A 15,897-nucleotide genomic window follows, 5' to 3' on the forward strand; every position below is an offset into this window, starting at 1 on the left:
AATCTTCCATGTACTATACCAGGGAGCAAATTAAAAAGATTTTAAAGAAATGGTGATTAGATAGCGAGGAGTAATAACAGAAAATGTTTAACAATCCTTAGTACACAATGCTAGCTGAACAATTTGGAAAGAAATCTCTGCTGTTTTAGTAAGCTGTGTTATAGGTGTTAAAACTGCTTTTTCTCCTGGATTTAGGTGCCCCTGTTGGTCGGACGATGAAAGTATTTGCGCTCGAAATGTAAATAACGAGGTGCAGTTTTTTGAGGGCAACGAATTTGGTAAGTGATCTCATCCACATGGCTCAAGAAGCCATTTTATTTATCAGTCAGTGAATATTATTGGTACCTTGTAGAAGCTCCAGGTTCAACTCTCCACCAGAGCTGGTAGGCGATAGAGGAAGCATTTGTGATGCAATTCTATAGGCCTGTGATCAATTCACCACTTCCCCACTGTTCCCCAACAGGAAAACTGTGCGGTGATACGCTTCAAAAAGAATTGATGTGTTTTGAAGTTCTTTTTATAACTCTTCACTGTCGAAGGTCCACAATCTTAAATAATATTTGGCTTTTCAGATTTATTAAGAAGCACAAGAAAAATTGCAAACTGGAATTAAGAATCCATTGTCAATTGTTGGAAAACCCCATCTGGTTCACTAATGTCCTTGAGGAAAGGAAATCTGCCATCCTTAGCTGGCCTGGCCTACATGTGACTCCCAAGACACAGCATTGTGGTTGACTCTCAACTGCCCTCCGAGCAAGAGGGCAACTAGGGATGGGCAATAAATGCTGGCCAGCCAGCGACACCCACTAGTGAATAAAAATAGGTTGCTAAGTAGACCAGATAACTGCTGATCCTAACAACATTCCTATATTTTGAATATTCCGATATTGCTAGGCTGTTGGAATTATTTGTATTTGATTTGTACTTTGAGTATATAGGTAAAGGGGTTGTCAATATTAAATACCACGTAAGTTGACTGCATTTTAAAAAATATATGGCATCTGTGTTTTTGAAAAAGTTTTTTTCAACGGTGATGTGGTCTGACCAGAAAATTGCTGAAATATCTAATCGTTAACAGCCACGTCTAAAAATGAGGCTCTCCCCCCCCCCCCCACTAAAAAAAATATATGTTGCAAATAGCCACAACTTGATTCTCTACAAAAGTGGCCTGAGCGGCCTAAAAATAAATGAGCTCAGTTCCCTCAATATAGAGAACTGTACCATCTGGCCTAAACCATACGTAGCAGAAGTTCCTGAATTCCGTGCACAAATCTGCACCGAGTTGTTTGATCTTATTTGTCGGAACACCCTTGGGATATCTGGGTTAGAAAGAGGAAAGCACAACATCAGCCAGATTCCTATTCCTGGTTGCTATCCTGTTGTACTCGTCGGCCATTTACCCCACTATTAATCTCCCTGACACTCAGGGTCAATTTAACATAGCCAATCAATCAGCATAATTAAGAACCCTGTGCACCCTGGACACACTCTTTTCCACCTTCTGTTGGGAAAAAGATACAAAAGTCTGAGGTCACGTAGCAACCGACTCAAGAACAACTTCTCCCCTGCTGCCATCAGACTTTTGAATGGACTTACCTTGCATTAAATTTGTTTTTCTACACCCTAACTATGATTGTGACACGACATTCTGCACTCTGTCCTTCTCTATGAACGGTATGCTTTGTTGGCATGGCATGCAAGAAACAATACTTTTCACTGTATACTAATACATGTGACAATAATAAATCAAATCAAATCAACCTAACCCGCACACCTTTGAACTGTGGGAGGAAACCAGAGCGTCCGGAGGAAACCCACATAGACACAGAGAATGTGCAAACTTCACACAGACAGTGACCCAAACCGGGAATTGAACCCGGGTCCTTGACGCTGTGAGGCAGCACTGCTAACTACTGTGCCACCCTTAAAGAGAACTTTTGGGAGACTGAGTAGCTCCGCAAAAAACGGCAAAATTAAAGCAAAAGGCTAGAAGGAAATTAATGTTTTTTAAATGTAATTTTGGAAAATTCCAAAATTACCATGAATTTGTGTAGATAGGGGATTTGGCGGAAGCTGATGAGAGGCACACTAAATTACAAAACAACCTGGTCATTCCCATTTGTATGGAGTAACCCATTATTCACTGATTCTTCATCATCCACTCTATTCCAGTTCTTCTCTTGTGCAAAATCCCCACACAGAATTTGAAACAAAATATAGTAAAAGACAATTGGAAAAAAAATCACTCATAGTGATGTTTAGTTTTATATAATTTAGAAATTTAGTAAAACAATATTCAGCAGAGAATTTTAACTGATGTTGGTTTTTCTCCCTCCCAGGTAAAATAGCGAACAAGCTCCATCTACAGAAGGTGTCAGATTTTGCGTTGTCCTCAGGACCCCAGCCCTGCAAGGTACTTTTCCAGCTGTTTTCATAGAATCAAGAATCCTTGCAATACAGAAGAGGCCATTCGGCCCATCGAGCCTGCACTGACCACAACCCCACCTTTCAGTAACCCTCATTTACCCTGCTAATCCCCCTAACACTTGGGTCAACTTAACATGGCCAATCAACCTAACCCACACATCTTCAGACTGTTTTGTGCTGGCATTTGTACTGATGATTGTCGGGTAAAGCTATTTCCAAACAAAATAGCAGTTAAAATTCTGATTGCCTTTAAATTTGGCCGGTTGTTTGGATCGGTTTAGCTACAGCATTCATATTGCACGTCTTATTTCTGAAGAAAATGAGGAAAGAGATTTAGGTTCAAATTACTCAGCACATCTCCCAATGACCTGATTGGTTCCATCCAGCTGATCATTAAGTTATTCTGGGATTCGTTCCAAGTGTTGGTCACTCTTTATGTGATGTACTTCCTAATTATAGAGTCCCCACAATGGGCAAATGGAGGCCATTTGGCCCACCAAGTCTGCACTGACCAAAATCCCACCCAGGGCTTATCAATGTAACCTGCACATCTTTGGAGTATGGTAGGAAACTGGAGCACCTGAAGCAAACCTACTCAGGCCTGAGAAGAACCCCACAATCAGCAGTGCTGACAACTGTGCCACCATGCTACATCAACGTTGCCAGTCTAATATTTGTCTTTTGACAATTGAAACTTCTGTCCCTTTATGCAGCGACCACAGTTTAACATGAAGGAGTCTTTTGGGCCTACCTTTCCTCTACTGTTGACATTTCCAAACATCATATTGCAGGATAGAAACAGATCATTTCAGCCCAAGATATCCTCTTTGCCCCCTCCATTCAACAGCAGAAAGTCTAAATTTTGCATGTTTCCTCTCAATGTAGCCTTATTACATAAGGGACCAGCCTTGTGGCTCTTCTCTGTACAATCGCCAAGATTTTAATGATCCCTTGTGTCTCAACAAATGTCTCAACTTATTCGTACTCATTTGGAAAAATGTTAGAAATTTAAATCAACAAAGAACTTAATTTGGAAAAGTTCAGTCAGTGATTTTAAGCATTATAAAATAATGCTTTTAAAAAAAATCTGTAAGTTAATATTTGGGGTGGCATGATGGCACAGTGATAAGCATTGTTGTCTCACAGCTCCAGGGACCCAGGTTCGATTGCGGTCTTGAGTGACTGTCTGTGTGGAATGTGCACATTCTCTCCGTGTCTGGTGGGTTTCCTCTGGGTGCTCCGGTTTCCTCCCACAGTCCAAAGATGTGCGGGCTAGATTGATTGGCCATGTTAAATTGTCCCTTAGTGTCAAGAGGTGCTGATAGGGCAAATACATGGGGTTATGGAGATAGAGCCTGAGTGGGATTGTTGTCAGTACAGGCTCGATGGGCCAAATGGCCTCCTTCTGCACTGTAGGGATTCTGACTCTATGACTAGACCTCATTCTGCTCCTGTTCACAAACTGTCTGCCATTTCTTTATCTAGGATAGAGCGTTGATAGAATTTTCCACAGCGCCTGTCAGTGACAGTTCAGGTTGACTGTTTGGAGCTGTGTTTTCTGTTCCATTATTTGTCCTTTCATGATCGACATACCCCACTTCCAACCCAATATATTCACCAGCCCGGCACTTTCACATCACGGTTTGCAAAAGAACAAGAGGGATTTGTCCACTGAAGTTAGTGACATTCCAGGCAGACATAAAACTTACGTCGACATGACAGAATTACATTGAGCTTGACATACTCTAGCAGAAAACCAAAGAGCGCCACTGATATCTGTATGTGAGGTGGTGATACCTGGTATCTGTACAATGAAGAAAGGATTTCTGTAAATCGGATGGTGATGTCTATAACTTGGGTGATGGCATATTTACATGAAGTGGGGCGATCTGTACATGAGGTAGTACATGCCTGTATAGACGATACTTTGAAATACGCATTCGCTATTGACCTGAACCAACTTTTCTCTTTATTGTAAAAGGTGGCAGTTTATGTGCCTGGATCTAAGGGTGCACCATCATTTGTTCGATTGTATCAGTACCCAAACTTTGAAGGTCCTGCCTCTGCCTTGGCGAATAAAAGTTTTTTCAAAGCTGACAAAGTAACAATGATTTGGAATAAGAAAGGTAAGGTTGACTTGAATTGGGATGATATGGAGATGCCAGTGTTGGACTGGAGTGGGAACATAAGAAGTCTCACAACACCAAGTTAAAGTCCAACAGGTTTATTTGGAATCATGAGCTTTTGGAGCGCAACTCCTTCATCAAGTGAGTGGAGAGGTAGGTTTTACAAACACGGCATATATAGACAAAGACACAATTGCAAAATAATTATCTCATCTTGCTCACCTGAGGAAGCTCGTGATTCCAGATAAACCTGTTTGACTTTAACTTGGTGTTGTGAGACTTCTCATTGGATTGGGTTGAATACCTTAAGTTGCCACCTTTGCAAAAAAAAACCTTATTTCCTGTGGATTGGTGTTACGGCACACTACATTAAGCTAAGCTGTTGTATAGCCAGTTTGAGTGCTCAATGTCACAGGATACAAAGTGGGGATAGAAAAAGCGATGCACTATCATTTCACATTGAAGGGAGTACACAAACAGAAATAATTGAATGCTGGGGCTTGTCTGAATGTCTGGAATGATCTGTGGTGTAACTCTCAGAAGGGAGTAGATGCAGATTTTGAAAAATATTGATAGAAGTTGCGTCGCTTCAACATTGCCTGGAGGATCATTCTGAATATTCCATCTCTTTCTTTGTCACATTTCTTTGGACTGCTTTGTGGCATACGTCGTATCTTAAAGAGAGAGAGAGCAAATGAGCGGTTTGTAAGTTGAGTCAGCCGGTAATCAATGTGTGTCTTGGCCTCTGTTATAGAAACATAGAAGATAGGAGCAGGAGGAGGCCGTTTGGCCCTTCGAGCCTGCCCGCCATTCATCATGATCGTGGCTGATTGCCTAACTCAATAGCCTATTCCTGTTTATTCCCCATAACCTTTGATTTACCCCAAGTGAATCAAAGGTCCAGCCGCCTCCTGAATACACTCAGTGTTTTGGCATTAATATTTCCTGTGGTAATGTTTTGACCTCCTCCATTTCCAATCACTGTCCCTCTCAGATTGCTGTGTTGAGATTGGGAATTCTCCCTGTGGATATCAATTCTCCCCTTCCTCTGGTGCCCAGTATATTGCCCTCTTGTGGCCTCAAACCTAAAGACCTTTAAAATTGCACCTTTTTTATTTTGTTCTTTTTAACCTGTGTTAATTGATAATTGAATTTCTTAAGTTAATATAAGTTGCAGAGGAATACGACTCTGATTCCCATTTTTACAGACAATTACTCATCTGGACTCAGGGCAAAATACTGTGGATGCTGGAATCTGAAAGAGGAACAGAAAATATTGGAGAAACTCAGCAGGTCTGACAGCATCTGTGGAGAGAGAATAGAGCTAACGTTTCGAGTCCGGATGACCTTGCATCAGAGCACAGATACTGTCAGAGTTGCTGAGTTTTTCCAGCATTTTCTGTATCTGTTACTCAGCTGGTCTGTCAGTTTCAGAAATTGGGGTTTTTGGTTTAGAGAAAGAAACCAGCCAGTGACCACTAAAACTTAATGATGTGGCTTTTTGAATGAACCCATTCCCCCATTATATCAGTGCAAGGTTCCATGACACAACACCAGGAGTGCTGCAATTGCCGTCAATTAGAGGAGAGAAAAATAGGGTAGAATTCTTGCTTCTGATTATCACTCAGTGAACCTGCTCTAAAGTGCATGTGTGTGAATGCTGGACGAGGGTATGATCGGGGTTAGTAGTTGTGACACGGATCCCTTCATTCCCCTCCCGTTGTTAAATTACCTGACAACACCGATTCAAACCAGAATGGCTCCTTTTGTCAAGTATCACAGGCAATATCAGTATCCCAGATACTGTAGTATCGGTCAACTACTTCACAGGAACAGCCCAAATTGGGCAGGGTGGAGGGAAAAGGGAGAGCAAAGCAAAGTTTCTTTTGTGAAGTTTTAAACAAATTGTAAGTGCCCCATTATCCCCTTAGCGGCATGGTGACACAGTAGTTATTAGCACTGCTGCTTCACAGTGCCAGCGACCCAGATTCAATTCCAGTCTCAGGTCACTGAGTGGAGTTTTGCACATTCTCCCTGTATCTGCCTGGGTTTCCTCCAGGTGCTCCGGTTTCCTTCCACACTCCAAAGATGTTTGGGTTAGGTTGATTGGTCATACTAAATTGACCCTAGTGTCAGGGGATTAGCTGGGTAAATATGTGGGGTTGCAGGAGTAATGGCCTCGGTGGGATTGTGGTTGGTGCAGATTCGATGGGCTGAATAATCTTCTTCTATACAATAGGGATATTGAGAAGGCCAAAACTATTGCCTATGTTTCTTGCCACATACTTCGCTGTCTAGTCATTGACTCCATTTATTGCTTTGGTAACTCACTGAGGGTAAACTAGACTGTGGTCGCTGTCCTATTTGACCCTACAGTGTGATTTATTTGCTCCATTAGCAGAACCACCTACTTCCATTTCCATAACATTGCCTGTCGCTGCCACTGAGACTCTTATGCTTTGTCACCTCCAGCCTTGACCCTTCCAAAAATCTTCTGATTGGCCTCCCAGTTTTCATGAGCTTGAACACATCTAAAACTCTGGCTGTATCCTAACTTGCACCAAATTCTGTTCACCCATCACCCCCGTGCATTTTGGTCTACATTCATCCCTGGTCAGGTTACAATTCAATATTAAAATTCTTATCTTTATTTTCAAATCCGTCCATGGCTCATCTCTTCCTATCTTGGTGACCTTTTTCAGGCCTAAACTTGTCTGAGATCTCTGCTCCTTCAATTCTGGCCTTGACTATTCCTGATTTTAATTGTCCCACCATTGATTGCTCTACATTCAGCTGCTGAAGCCTTCAGCTCAGAAATTTCCTTCCTAAGCCCTCTTTCTTCTCCTCTGTTATGACATTCTTTAAATGCCAGTTATGACTCTCTCCCAACTTTTACAGATGCACCATAGAAAGCATTCTTTCTGGTTGTATCACAGCTTGGTATGCCTCCTGCTCTGTCCAAGACGCAAGGAGCTGCAAAAGGTCGTGAATGTAGCCCAATCTATCATGCAAACCCAGTCTCCCATCCATTGGCTCTGTCTACACTTCCTGCTGCCTTGGCAAAGCAACCAGTATAATTAAGGACACCACACACCCCAGACATTCTCTCTTCCACTTTCTTCTGTCGGGAATAAGGTACAAAAGTACCGACCAACTCAAGAACAGCTTCCTCCCTGCTGTTGTCAGACTTTTGAATGGACTCATCTTGCATTAAGTTGATCTTTCTCTATACTCTAGCTGCATTACACTACATTCTGCACTCTCTCATTTTCTTCTGTATGAACGGTATGCTTTGTATAGCGCAAAGAAACAATGTTAATACGTGTGACAATAATAAGTCAAGTCAAATCAAATCAAAGTCTACCTCTGACCAAGTTTAAGTTCACCTGTCCTGTGTGTTTTAGTATTTGACCAGGATCATCGGAAGCTGGGAGGTTCCTATGTTAAAGTTGCACTGTGAATGCAATCTTGAGATTTCTGATAGGTTTTGTCTTCCTCCAGGAACTGCTGTATTGGTAATTGCCAGCACAGATGTGGATAAGTCTGGAGCATCGTATTATGGTGAACAAACCCTGCACTATATTGCATCCAATGGAGAAAGTGCATTAGTGCAGCTGCGTATGTATTCTTTTCACACACTTGCTCTTTAAATAAGCTACAAAAGCTACCAATGCCAGTTGCTTGCTTAGTAAATACAATCAAGCTTTTTTTTTGCTTAAGTAAATGCATTTTCCCACAAGTATGTCAAATATACCTGGTGATTGGCTGCAAATGGCTATTATTCCCCCTCACAAATAAAGTCAGTGTGTTATTTGTAGATAACAGTTACCTTACTGGAAAAATAGGACTGTAGAAATTACAACATTTGAATGCGGGGAGATTTATAACCTCACCAATTCGCACATTTGGTCAAAGAATATTTGAGTTGAGACATTTGGGTTGTGCTGAATAATAATCCAGTAATTTAAAAATTTAGTTTATTTTTTAAAGTTAATTTGTTAGAATATAGAACATTACAGCGCAGTACAGGCCCTTCAGCCCTCGATGTTGCGCCGACCTGAGAAATCAATCTGAAGCCCATCTAACCTACACTATTCCAATATCATCCATATGTTTATCCAATGACCATTTAAATGCCCTTAATGTTGGCGAATCCACTCCTGTCGCAGGCAGGGCATTCCACGCTCAAATTAGTAGCACAAGTAGGCTTACATTAACACTGCAACGAAGCTACTGTGAAAATCCCCAAGTCACCACACTCCAGCGCCTGTTCACGTACAGTGAGGGAGAATTTAGCTTGGCCAATGCACCCATCTTTCAGACTGTGGGAGGAAACCAGATCACCTGGAGGAAACCCACGCAGACACGGGGAGAATGTACAACTGCGCACGATTAGTGACCCAAGCCAGGAATCGAACCCAGGTCCCTGGCGCTGTGAGGCTGTGATGCTAACCACTGTGCCGCCCTAATTTAAAAGGATGAGTAACTGTTAATTGATTGTGTATTCAGGCTGCATTAATACCCAGCATTAAGAGTGCAGCTTGCGCAGTTAGTATTTTAAACTGGGTGGCAATGTAGTTAACCCTTGGTTCGAATGAAGGGGCACCCTGACTTGAAAGATTGGCTCTATTCTCTTCTTAATTGTGTGGAAAATTCTCCAGAATTTTAAAGATTAATCTCGAGCACTATTGCGTTTGTGGTCCACATCAGCCGCTTTGTAGTTTGTCCTTGCATTTCCCACTCCTCAATCTGGCTTGGAAATTGCCTGCTTTCTGAGAATTTCAACTTCGCCCACTGTTAACAGTAACATTCACACATTGAGATGACAAAGGTCAAATTAATACTTCTGGTATATGTTCACTTTGTTACTACGCTGTGACTAATGTTGTGACCTTTTAATAATGTACTAATTTGAAGCTATTTTCATGGACTCGTACAATAGAATCATAGCTGTGGTTACATTACTGATTAAATCGTTTAGTTTTTAATTGCACTTTTGGTTAGAGCTGAAATGGAATGAGTTTGTTGCCCATCACCAGAAATCTTTATGATAATTTCCTAACGATGCAATTATAATTTAATGGAAATACCTGGGCATTGTATCAACATTGCAGATTCAATAAGTTAGTGCGTGGGTGTAAATGTATTGGAGATGACATGGTGCTCAATTTTTATACAGTAAATGCAACAGCATTTGCAAACTGCAGTAAAATCATGTGATCACATGATCAACTCTCCAGGAATGTGCCAATTGAGAGCTGGGAACCCGATTACTTTGCTGGTTTTGTGCAATAATTGGATTGCACGTGGGACCTGACCATGATTTCCCACTTAGCGCGGTTCCTCATCCAACTTATGCTTTCTGGGGTAGCACCAAACAAACGTATGCACTCCAAGAGAAAAACACTGGAAAATCTCAGCAGGTCCGGCAGCATCTGTAAGGAGAGAAAAGAGCTGACGTTTCGAGTCCAGATGACTCTTTGTCAAAGCATTTAAAATTGTATGCACTCCCTTGCAACAAGGAAAGCAAGCTGGAGAACAACTCATCTTGGTTTGATTTGGTCTACGCCTCGAGCTTGGCTCAAGATTAGCATGTTCAATTTCACCTATACAGTCCAATCACACGAGCAGATTTTTGGGGGTTCTTTTGCACTTGTTTTCAGAAAATAACCCTTTTAATTTGTCATTTAATAACGCATAAGGAGTATAAATTCTGAATCTCACAAACAGTCCAATTAGAATGTTTGACGAATACTTGTTAGATATTCACAGGTGGGTTTGTGTTGAAGGATTTGGTCTTGTTCACCAATCTGAAATCTACAGTGTTTATCACCTATTCCCAAAGACAGTTTAATTCTATTTATTAGTGTCACAAGTAGGTTTACGTTCACACTGCAATGACCGGTACTATGAAAATCCTCTAGTCGCCACACTCCAGTGCCTGTTCGAGTACACTGAGGGAGAATTTAGCATGGCCAATGCACCCTAACTAGCACATCTTTTGGACTGTGGGGAGAAACCAGAGCACCCAGAGGAAACCCACACAGACACAGGGAGAATGTGCAGATTGTGCACAGACAGTGACCCAAGACGGGAATTGAACCCGGGTCCCTGGAGCTGAGAGGCAGCGGTGCTAACCACTGTCCATGTTCTAATGAGGATGACATTTTGTAACAATATGCAAAATACCTAGATTAATATTTGTAATTGGCCAGTTCGTGGGGCCTTTAATATTAGGGGGAAGAGGAGATTCCCCACTATTGTATCAGTCACTTAATTCAAATAACCTGTGCTGAAGAAATCAATCATGCATTAGGGTGGAATATTGAGATTGATTTTGCTTCATTCTGTGGTAGGGTGGTTGTTGGCTTGCATAGCAAAGAAGTTCCTGTTTCTACATCTGTTTACAAACCAGCAGGGACCAAGCTATTTTGGATTGATGTACGTATTGTACAGGTTCCAGCTTTGATAGGGTGGCTTGCAGAGATCCACTTCTGTGATCTTGGCTATGCTGCCAGTCCAGCAAAACCATACAGGAAACATGCATATGGAACATTGTTTAATTACAATGTGAGAGAAAGCTGAAGACATAAGCTCAAATAAACCACAACCAGGATGAGGAACAAGAAACAGCTGAATGCTGGAGTGAAGTTGACCCGTAGATGGATGAGCAAGTATAGGCAGGGTGCCCTTACGTAGGAGCAGGAGGAGGCCATTCGGCCCTTCAAACCTGCTCCACCATTCATCATGATCATGGCTGATCATCCAACTCAATAGCCTAATCCTGCTTTCTCTCTATAACCTTTGATCCCATTTGCCCCACCTCGTTCTCAACCTATGAAATATAAATGACTTTACAGAAAGCGTTCCACCAGAATCCTTTCAGTGCAATATGTTCTATTAAAAGGGCAAAAAAGAGAGGAAAGATTGCCGTACTGTTGCTTGTGATTTTTTTTTTCCCCCTATGCCGGTGAGGCAACGTTGAGACCTCAGGAATTTACTGTTTGAGTCATCTTGCCAGCCGTGCCCCTCCAACAGTCAAATAGCCTCTTCCTTTTTCCTGCCTCCCTTCCTTTCCAGCTGTTATAGTACAATTTATCATTGGCTTTGCATTGCTCTCCAGTGAAGAAGCTGGGTAAATGTAATTGACTTCTTGGGTGCTGTAAACCTCTATAACTCAGTGCGCCTGTATAGCATGTCATGCATTTTGCTGCTTTTCATTCAACTTGCATTCGTGCCTTGAACTTAGTAAAAATGTCCCAAGACGCTTCACAGGAATGTTATCAAACAAAATTTGGCATCAAGGCACATGAGAATTAGTAGGGTGGATGACCAAAACCTTGGCCAAAGACCGAGGTTTTAATTTTTTTTAGAGGAGAGGGGTGGAGAGTTTTAGGGAGGGAATTCCAAAACTTATGGTCCAAGCAGCTGAAGGCACAGTACCAACGCCGCCGCACCCCCCCCTCCCGCCCCCCCCCCCCCCCCCCCCCTCCAATTACATCCCAGGATGCTCAAGAGGCCTGAATTGGAGGAGTGCAGAAACCTGAAGATCATTGGGGCGAAGAGGATTTACAGAGACAGAGAGGAGTGAGGCCATGGAGAAAATAAAAACATGCAAATTTTAAAATAAAGATGTTGCTGGGCTGAGAGCCACTGTAGGGTGGCAAGCACGGGGTGATGGGTGAATTGGATTTTGTACAAATTAGGACATAAGCAGCTGAGTTTTGGATGAGCTCCAGTTTATGAAGGGTTCAAGGTGCAAGAGTAGCTGGGGCAAGTCATTGAATAATACAGTGCAGAGGAGCCCCTTCGGCCCATCGAGTCTGCACTGACACGTGAGAGACACCTGATGTGTAATGACTTCAATCAGGCCATTGAGGTTGGGGTATTGGAGTATGAACTTCCTGATTAAGGACCCAATTGATGGGCCAATCAGGAGTCTTTGCCTTGTATTTAACCGGCGTGTCAGTTTGTCTGACACCCTTGGGGGCAGACAGCTGACTGTGAGCACTCTGAGAGTTTGTAAATAAAGGGAATTTGGGGAAGGGACTTCTGTCTCCGAAGACTTAATACAGACCTCCCACCTAATCCCATTTACCAAGCACTTGGCCCATTAGCCTTGAATGTTATGATGTGCCAAGTACTCATCCAGGTACTTTTTAATAGAAAGTAATTATACCCAACAGGGAATATGACAATATCGAATCAATGCTATTGCATCTTCTCAGGGCCTTGTAATGTCCCGAGATGCTTCACATGTTATTTACAACCATGGTAACCAGTTAGTGCAACTGAATTGATGATCAGATCATTTGCTTTTCTTTATGTTGGTTGAGAGGGTGAATGTTGGTCAGAGAGTTGGAGGAACTCTTTCTCTTCTGATAGTTGCCGTTGGACATTTTGCACACAACTGACCAAGTGGGACCTCTGTTCAACATTTAATCCCAGTCTGGCATTCCCTCAAGTTTTTTTTTAACAAGTGTTTCAACTGCCAAATCTGTGAATCTGCAGTCGCTGAATATTAATTTGTTCTTTTGAGACTTTTAACCACTCAGACAATGGGAGACAATCTGGTGATGTATCTCAGGAAATGTTTATTAGCAACAGAAGGTAATACTTAACAAAATCAGGCAGCGACTTGACTGGCTTAATGCAGTTCTTGCTTCCTGACTCAGCATACGGTGCAAGGCAAATTATGACGTAGCACGATACATTTGATTTGAGCAAAAAGTCAGAAGGACTCCAGAGCTATAAAAACTGATTGCAGCATTTACTCTGAAGCACAGGATACAAAGAACTGTTGTATAATTTAACAAAGTAACAGCTTCTCTTTCAAGAAAATGACACTAATTTAGGATGCAAGGCTGAATATTCAACATTTTTCCTTGCATGGAAGGCCTGTCTAACTCTGAGTCATAGATATTGAGTATCACTGATAAGTTTATTTGACAGGGAGTGTGATGATCCCAGATTCGGACCATTTACTATTTAATTAAACTATAAACGTGGCTTGCATTGGCATGGGGCCATGTGGTGTCTCTTACCTGACAACTACAAAAGTCAGTCATGTATCTTGATTACAGAATGTAGTATGAGGTTGATTAATTAATATGCTCCAATTACTTGATCCTTACACAAAAGTACACCAAAACTAATTGTTAAACATGGACATCCTTCCACCCAGCACTGCAGAAATATCAACCTACATTGAGTGGTGGAAGTAAATGAGGAGACTTGAGCTCTCAATCCTCTGATTGAGGCAAGAACGCTATCAACTCACCCAAGCTCCTGATATCATCTTTAGTTGGCATCCCTTTTTTGTCAAATCACCCCTTTGTGAAGTGCCCTGGGACATTTTATTTCTGATGTGGAGATGCCGGCATTGGACTGGGGTAAACACAGTAAGAAGTCTCACAACACCAGGTTAAAGTCCAACCAGTTTATTTGATAGTAAACCCACAAGCTTTCGGAAACGCTGCTCCTTCGTCAGGTGTGTGTAAGGTTCAACACACCTGACGTTTCTGAAAGCTTGTGGGTTTACTATCAAATAAACTGGTTGGACTTTAACCTGGTGTTGTGAGACTTCTTACTGTTATTACATTTTTTTTCTCTCAGTTAAAGATGCTGTGTAAATGGAAGCCGTTGTTATTGTCATAATGCACTGAAGTAGCATAACAGCATCTTATTGTTGAAACAATTCTTTTCTTTCAGCAAAAAATGGCCCAATCTATGATGTGGTCTGGAATCCAAACTCACTTGAATTTTGTGCGGTGTATGGCTTCATGCCTGCTAAAGCGACAGTCTTCAACCATAAGTGTGACCCAGTCTTTGACTTTGGCACTGGCCCTCGGAACGCGGTGTTCTACAGCCCTCAGGGGCACATCCTCGTGCTAGCGGGCTTTGGAAACCTCCGAGGACAGATGGAGGTCTGGGACGTAAAGAAATACAAGCAGATTTCTAAGCCCCAAGCCGCTGATACAACCTACTTCTCATGGTGCCCAGACGGAGAGCACATTGTGACAGCAACCTGCTCACCAAGACTACGGGTTAGCAACGGCTACAAGATCTGGCACTACAGTGGTGCAGTCCGCCACAAAGTTGAAGTGCCGTCAGATTCTGAACTCTGGGAAGTGCAGTGGCAGCCATTTGTAGAAGGGGCTTTCCCAGAAAAGGCCATCAAATATCAGACTGTTCCCAATGATGTTCCTAGTATTGACGCCAAACCTGCACAGGCTTACAGACCCCCAGCCTTGAGAAACAAGCCAGTAACTAGTACAAAATTGGTGAGTGTGGGATTCAGTACATTTGCTTATTTGAGTCTAGGTACTCTTTTTTTTAAATTGTACCAACTTTAAGTAGTTTTTTGCGATTGCTAGGAATATCCCATTGTCAGAAGTTTGTTCTAATTTTCTTTAATCCTTTAATGGAATTTGGGCATCGCTGACAAAACCAACATTTGTGCCCTTAAACTAAGTGGCTTGCTAGGCCATTTCAGAGGGCAGTTAAGAATCAGTTAAGAAATTGCTGTGCGCCTGGTGTGACATGTAGGACAGACAGGTAAGGATGGCAGATTTCCTTCTCAATACTGAGATTAGCTTTCAATTCCAGATTCTTTAATTGAATTGAAATTCCATCAGCTGTTGTGGTGGGATCTGAACCCATGTCCCGAGAACATTAGCCTGGGCCTGTGGATTACGAATTCAGGGACATTGCCACTACGCTACAGTCTCCCAGATGCACTGAAGTCAAATTAAAGTTTCAGAATGTAGCATAAGAGATTCCTAACAAGGCCCAAGAATCATAGAATCCCTACAGTGCAGACAGGCCTTTCAGCCCATTGGGTTTGCACCTAGCCTGTCTGAATGTTGAAGAACGAGATCTGAAAGTACCAGAAAATGATAAATTGGAAAGTTAGGTTTTAATGCATCAGATTATTTTCATTCACTCTCAACTCTGCGTCTAAAGTTTATGGATTCCAGTACTGCCATTCGGATACTGCAATATTTGAACGCTGACACTTCAGTGCATTTCTAAAGCATCCCTCAGATTAGAAGCTGAACTGGACCAGCCATATAAATACAATTGCTACAAGAGCAGGTCAGAGGTTGGGTATCCTGCAGAGAGTGACTTTCCTTCTGATTCTCCAAATCCAGTCCACCTAAAGGCACAAGTTGGGAGTGGGATAGAATATTTTCCACTTGCCTGGATGGATGCAGCTCCAACAACACTCAAGAGGCTCAGGATAAAACAGCCTGTTTGATTGGTACTCCATCATCTACCTTGAATATTGTCCTGTTGAGTTATTTTGAAAGGGGGGGTCATAATTTGAGGATAAGAGGTAAAC

At 42.1% G+C, this 15,897-nt stretch overlaps 1 protein-coding gene across 1 annotated transcript in view; it reads left to right on the plus strand.

The window, feature by feature from the left end:
- The window catches only part of eif2a (eukaryotic translation initiation factor 2A), a 47,121-nt gene that overhangs the window by 21,020 nt on the left and 10,204 nt on the right, over positions 1-15,897 (plus strand). The window contains exons 6-10 of the mRNA XM_080185998.1: positions 196-278; positions 2,340-2,413; positions 4,409-4,553; positions 8,055-8,171; positions 14,265-14,836. Coding sequence (XP_080042124.1) covers positions 196-278; positions 2,340-2,413; positions 4,409-4,553; positions 8,055-8,171; positions 14,265-14,836 — 991 coding nt within the window. The remainder of the gene's footprint in view (positions 1-195; positions 279-2,339; positions 2,414-4,408; positions 4,554-8,054; positions 8,172-14,264; positions 14,837-15,897) is intronic.

The sequence above is a fragment of the Carcharhinus amblyrhynchos genome, chromosome 3, assembly GCF_965287045.1.
Source record: "Carcharhinus amblyrhynchos chromosome 3, sCarAmb.v2.hapA, whole genome shotgun sequence".
Lineage (NCBI taxonomy): Eukaryota > Metazoa > Chordata > Chondrichthyes > Carcharhiniformes > Carcharhinidae > Carcharhinus > Carcharhinus amblyrhynchos.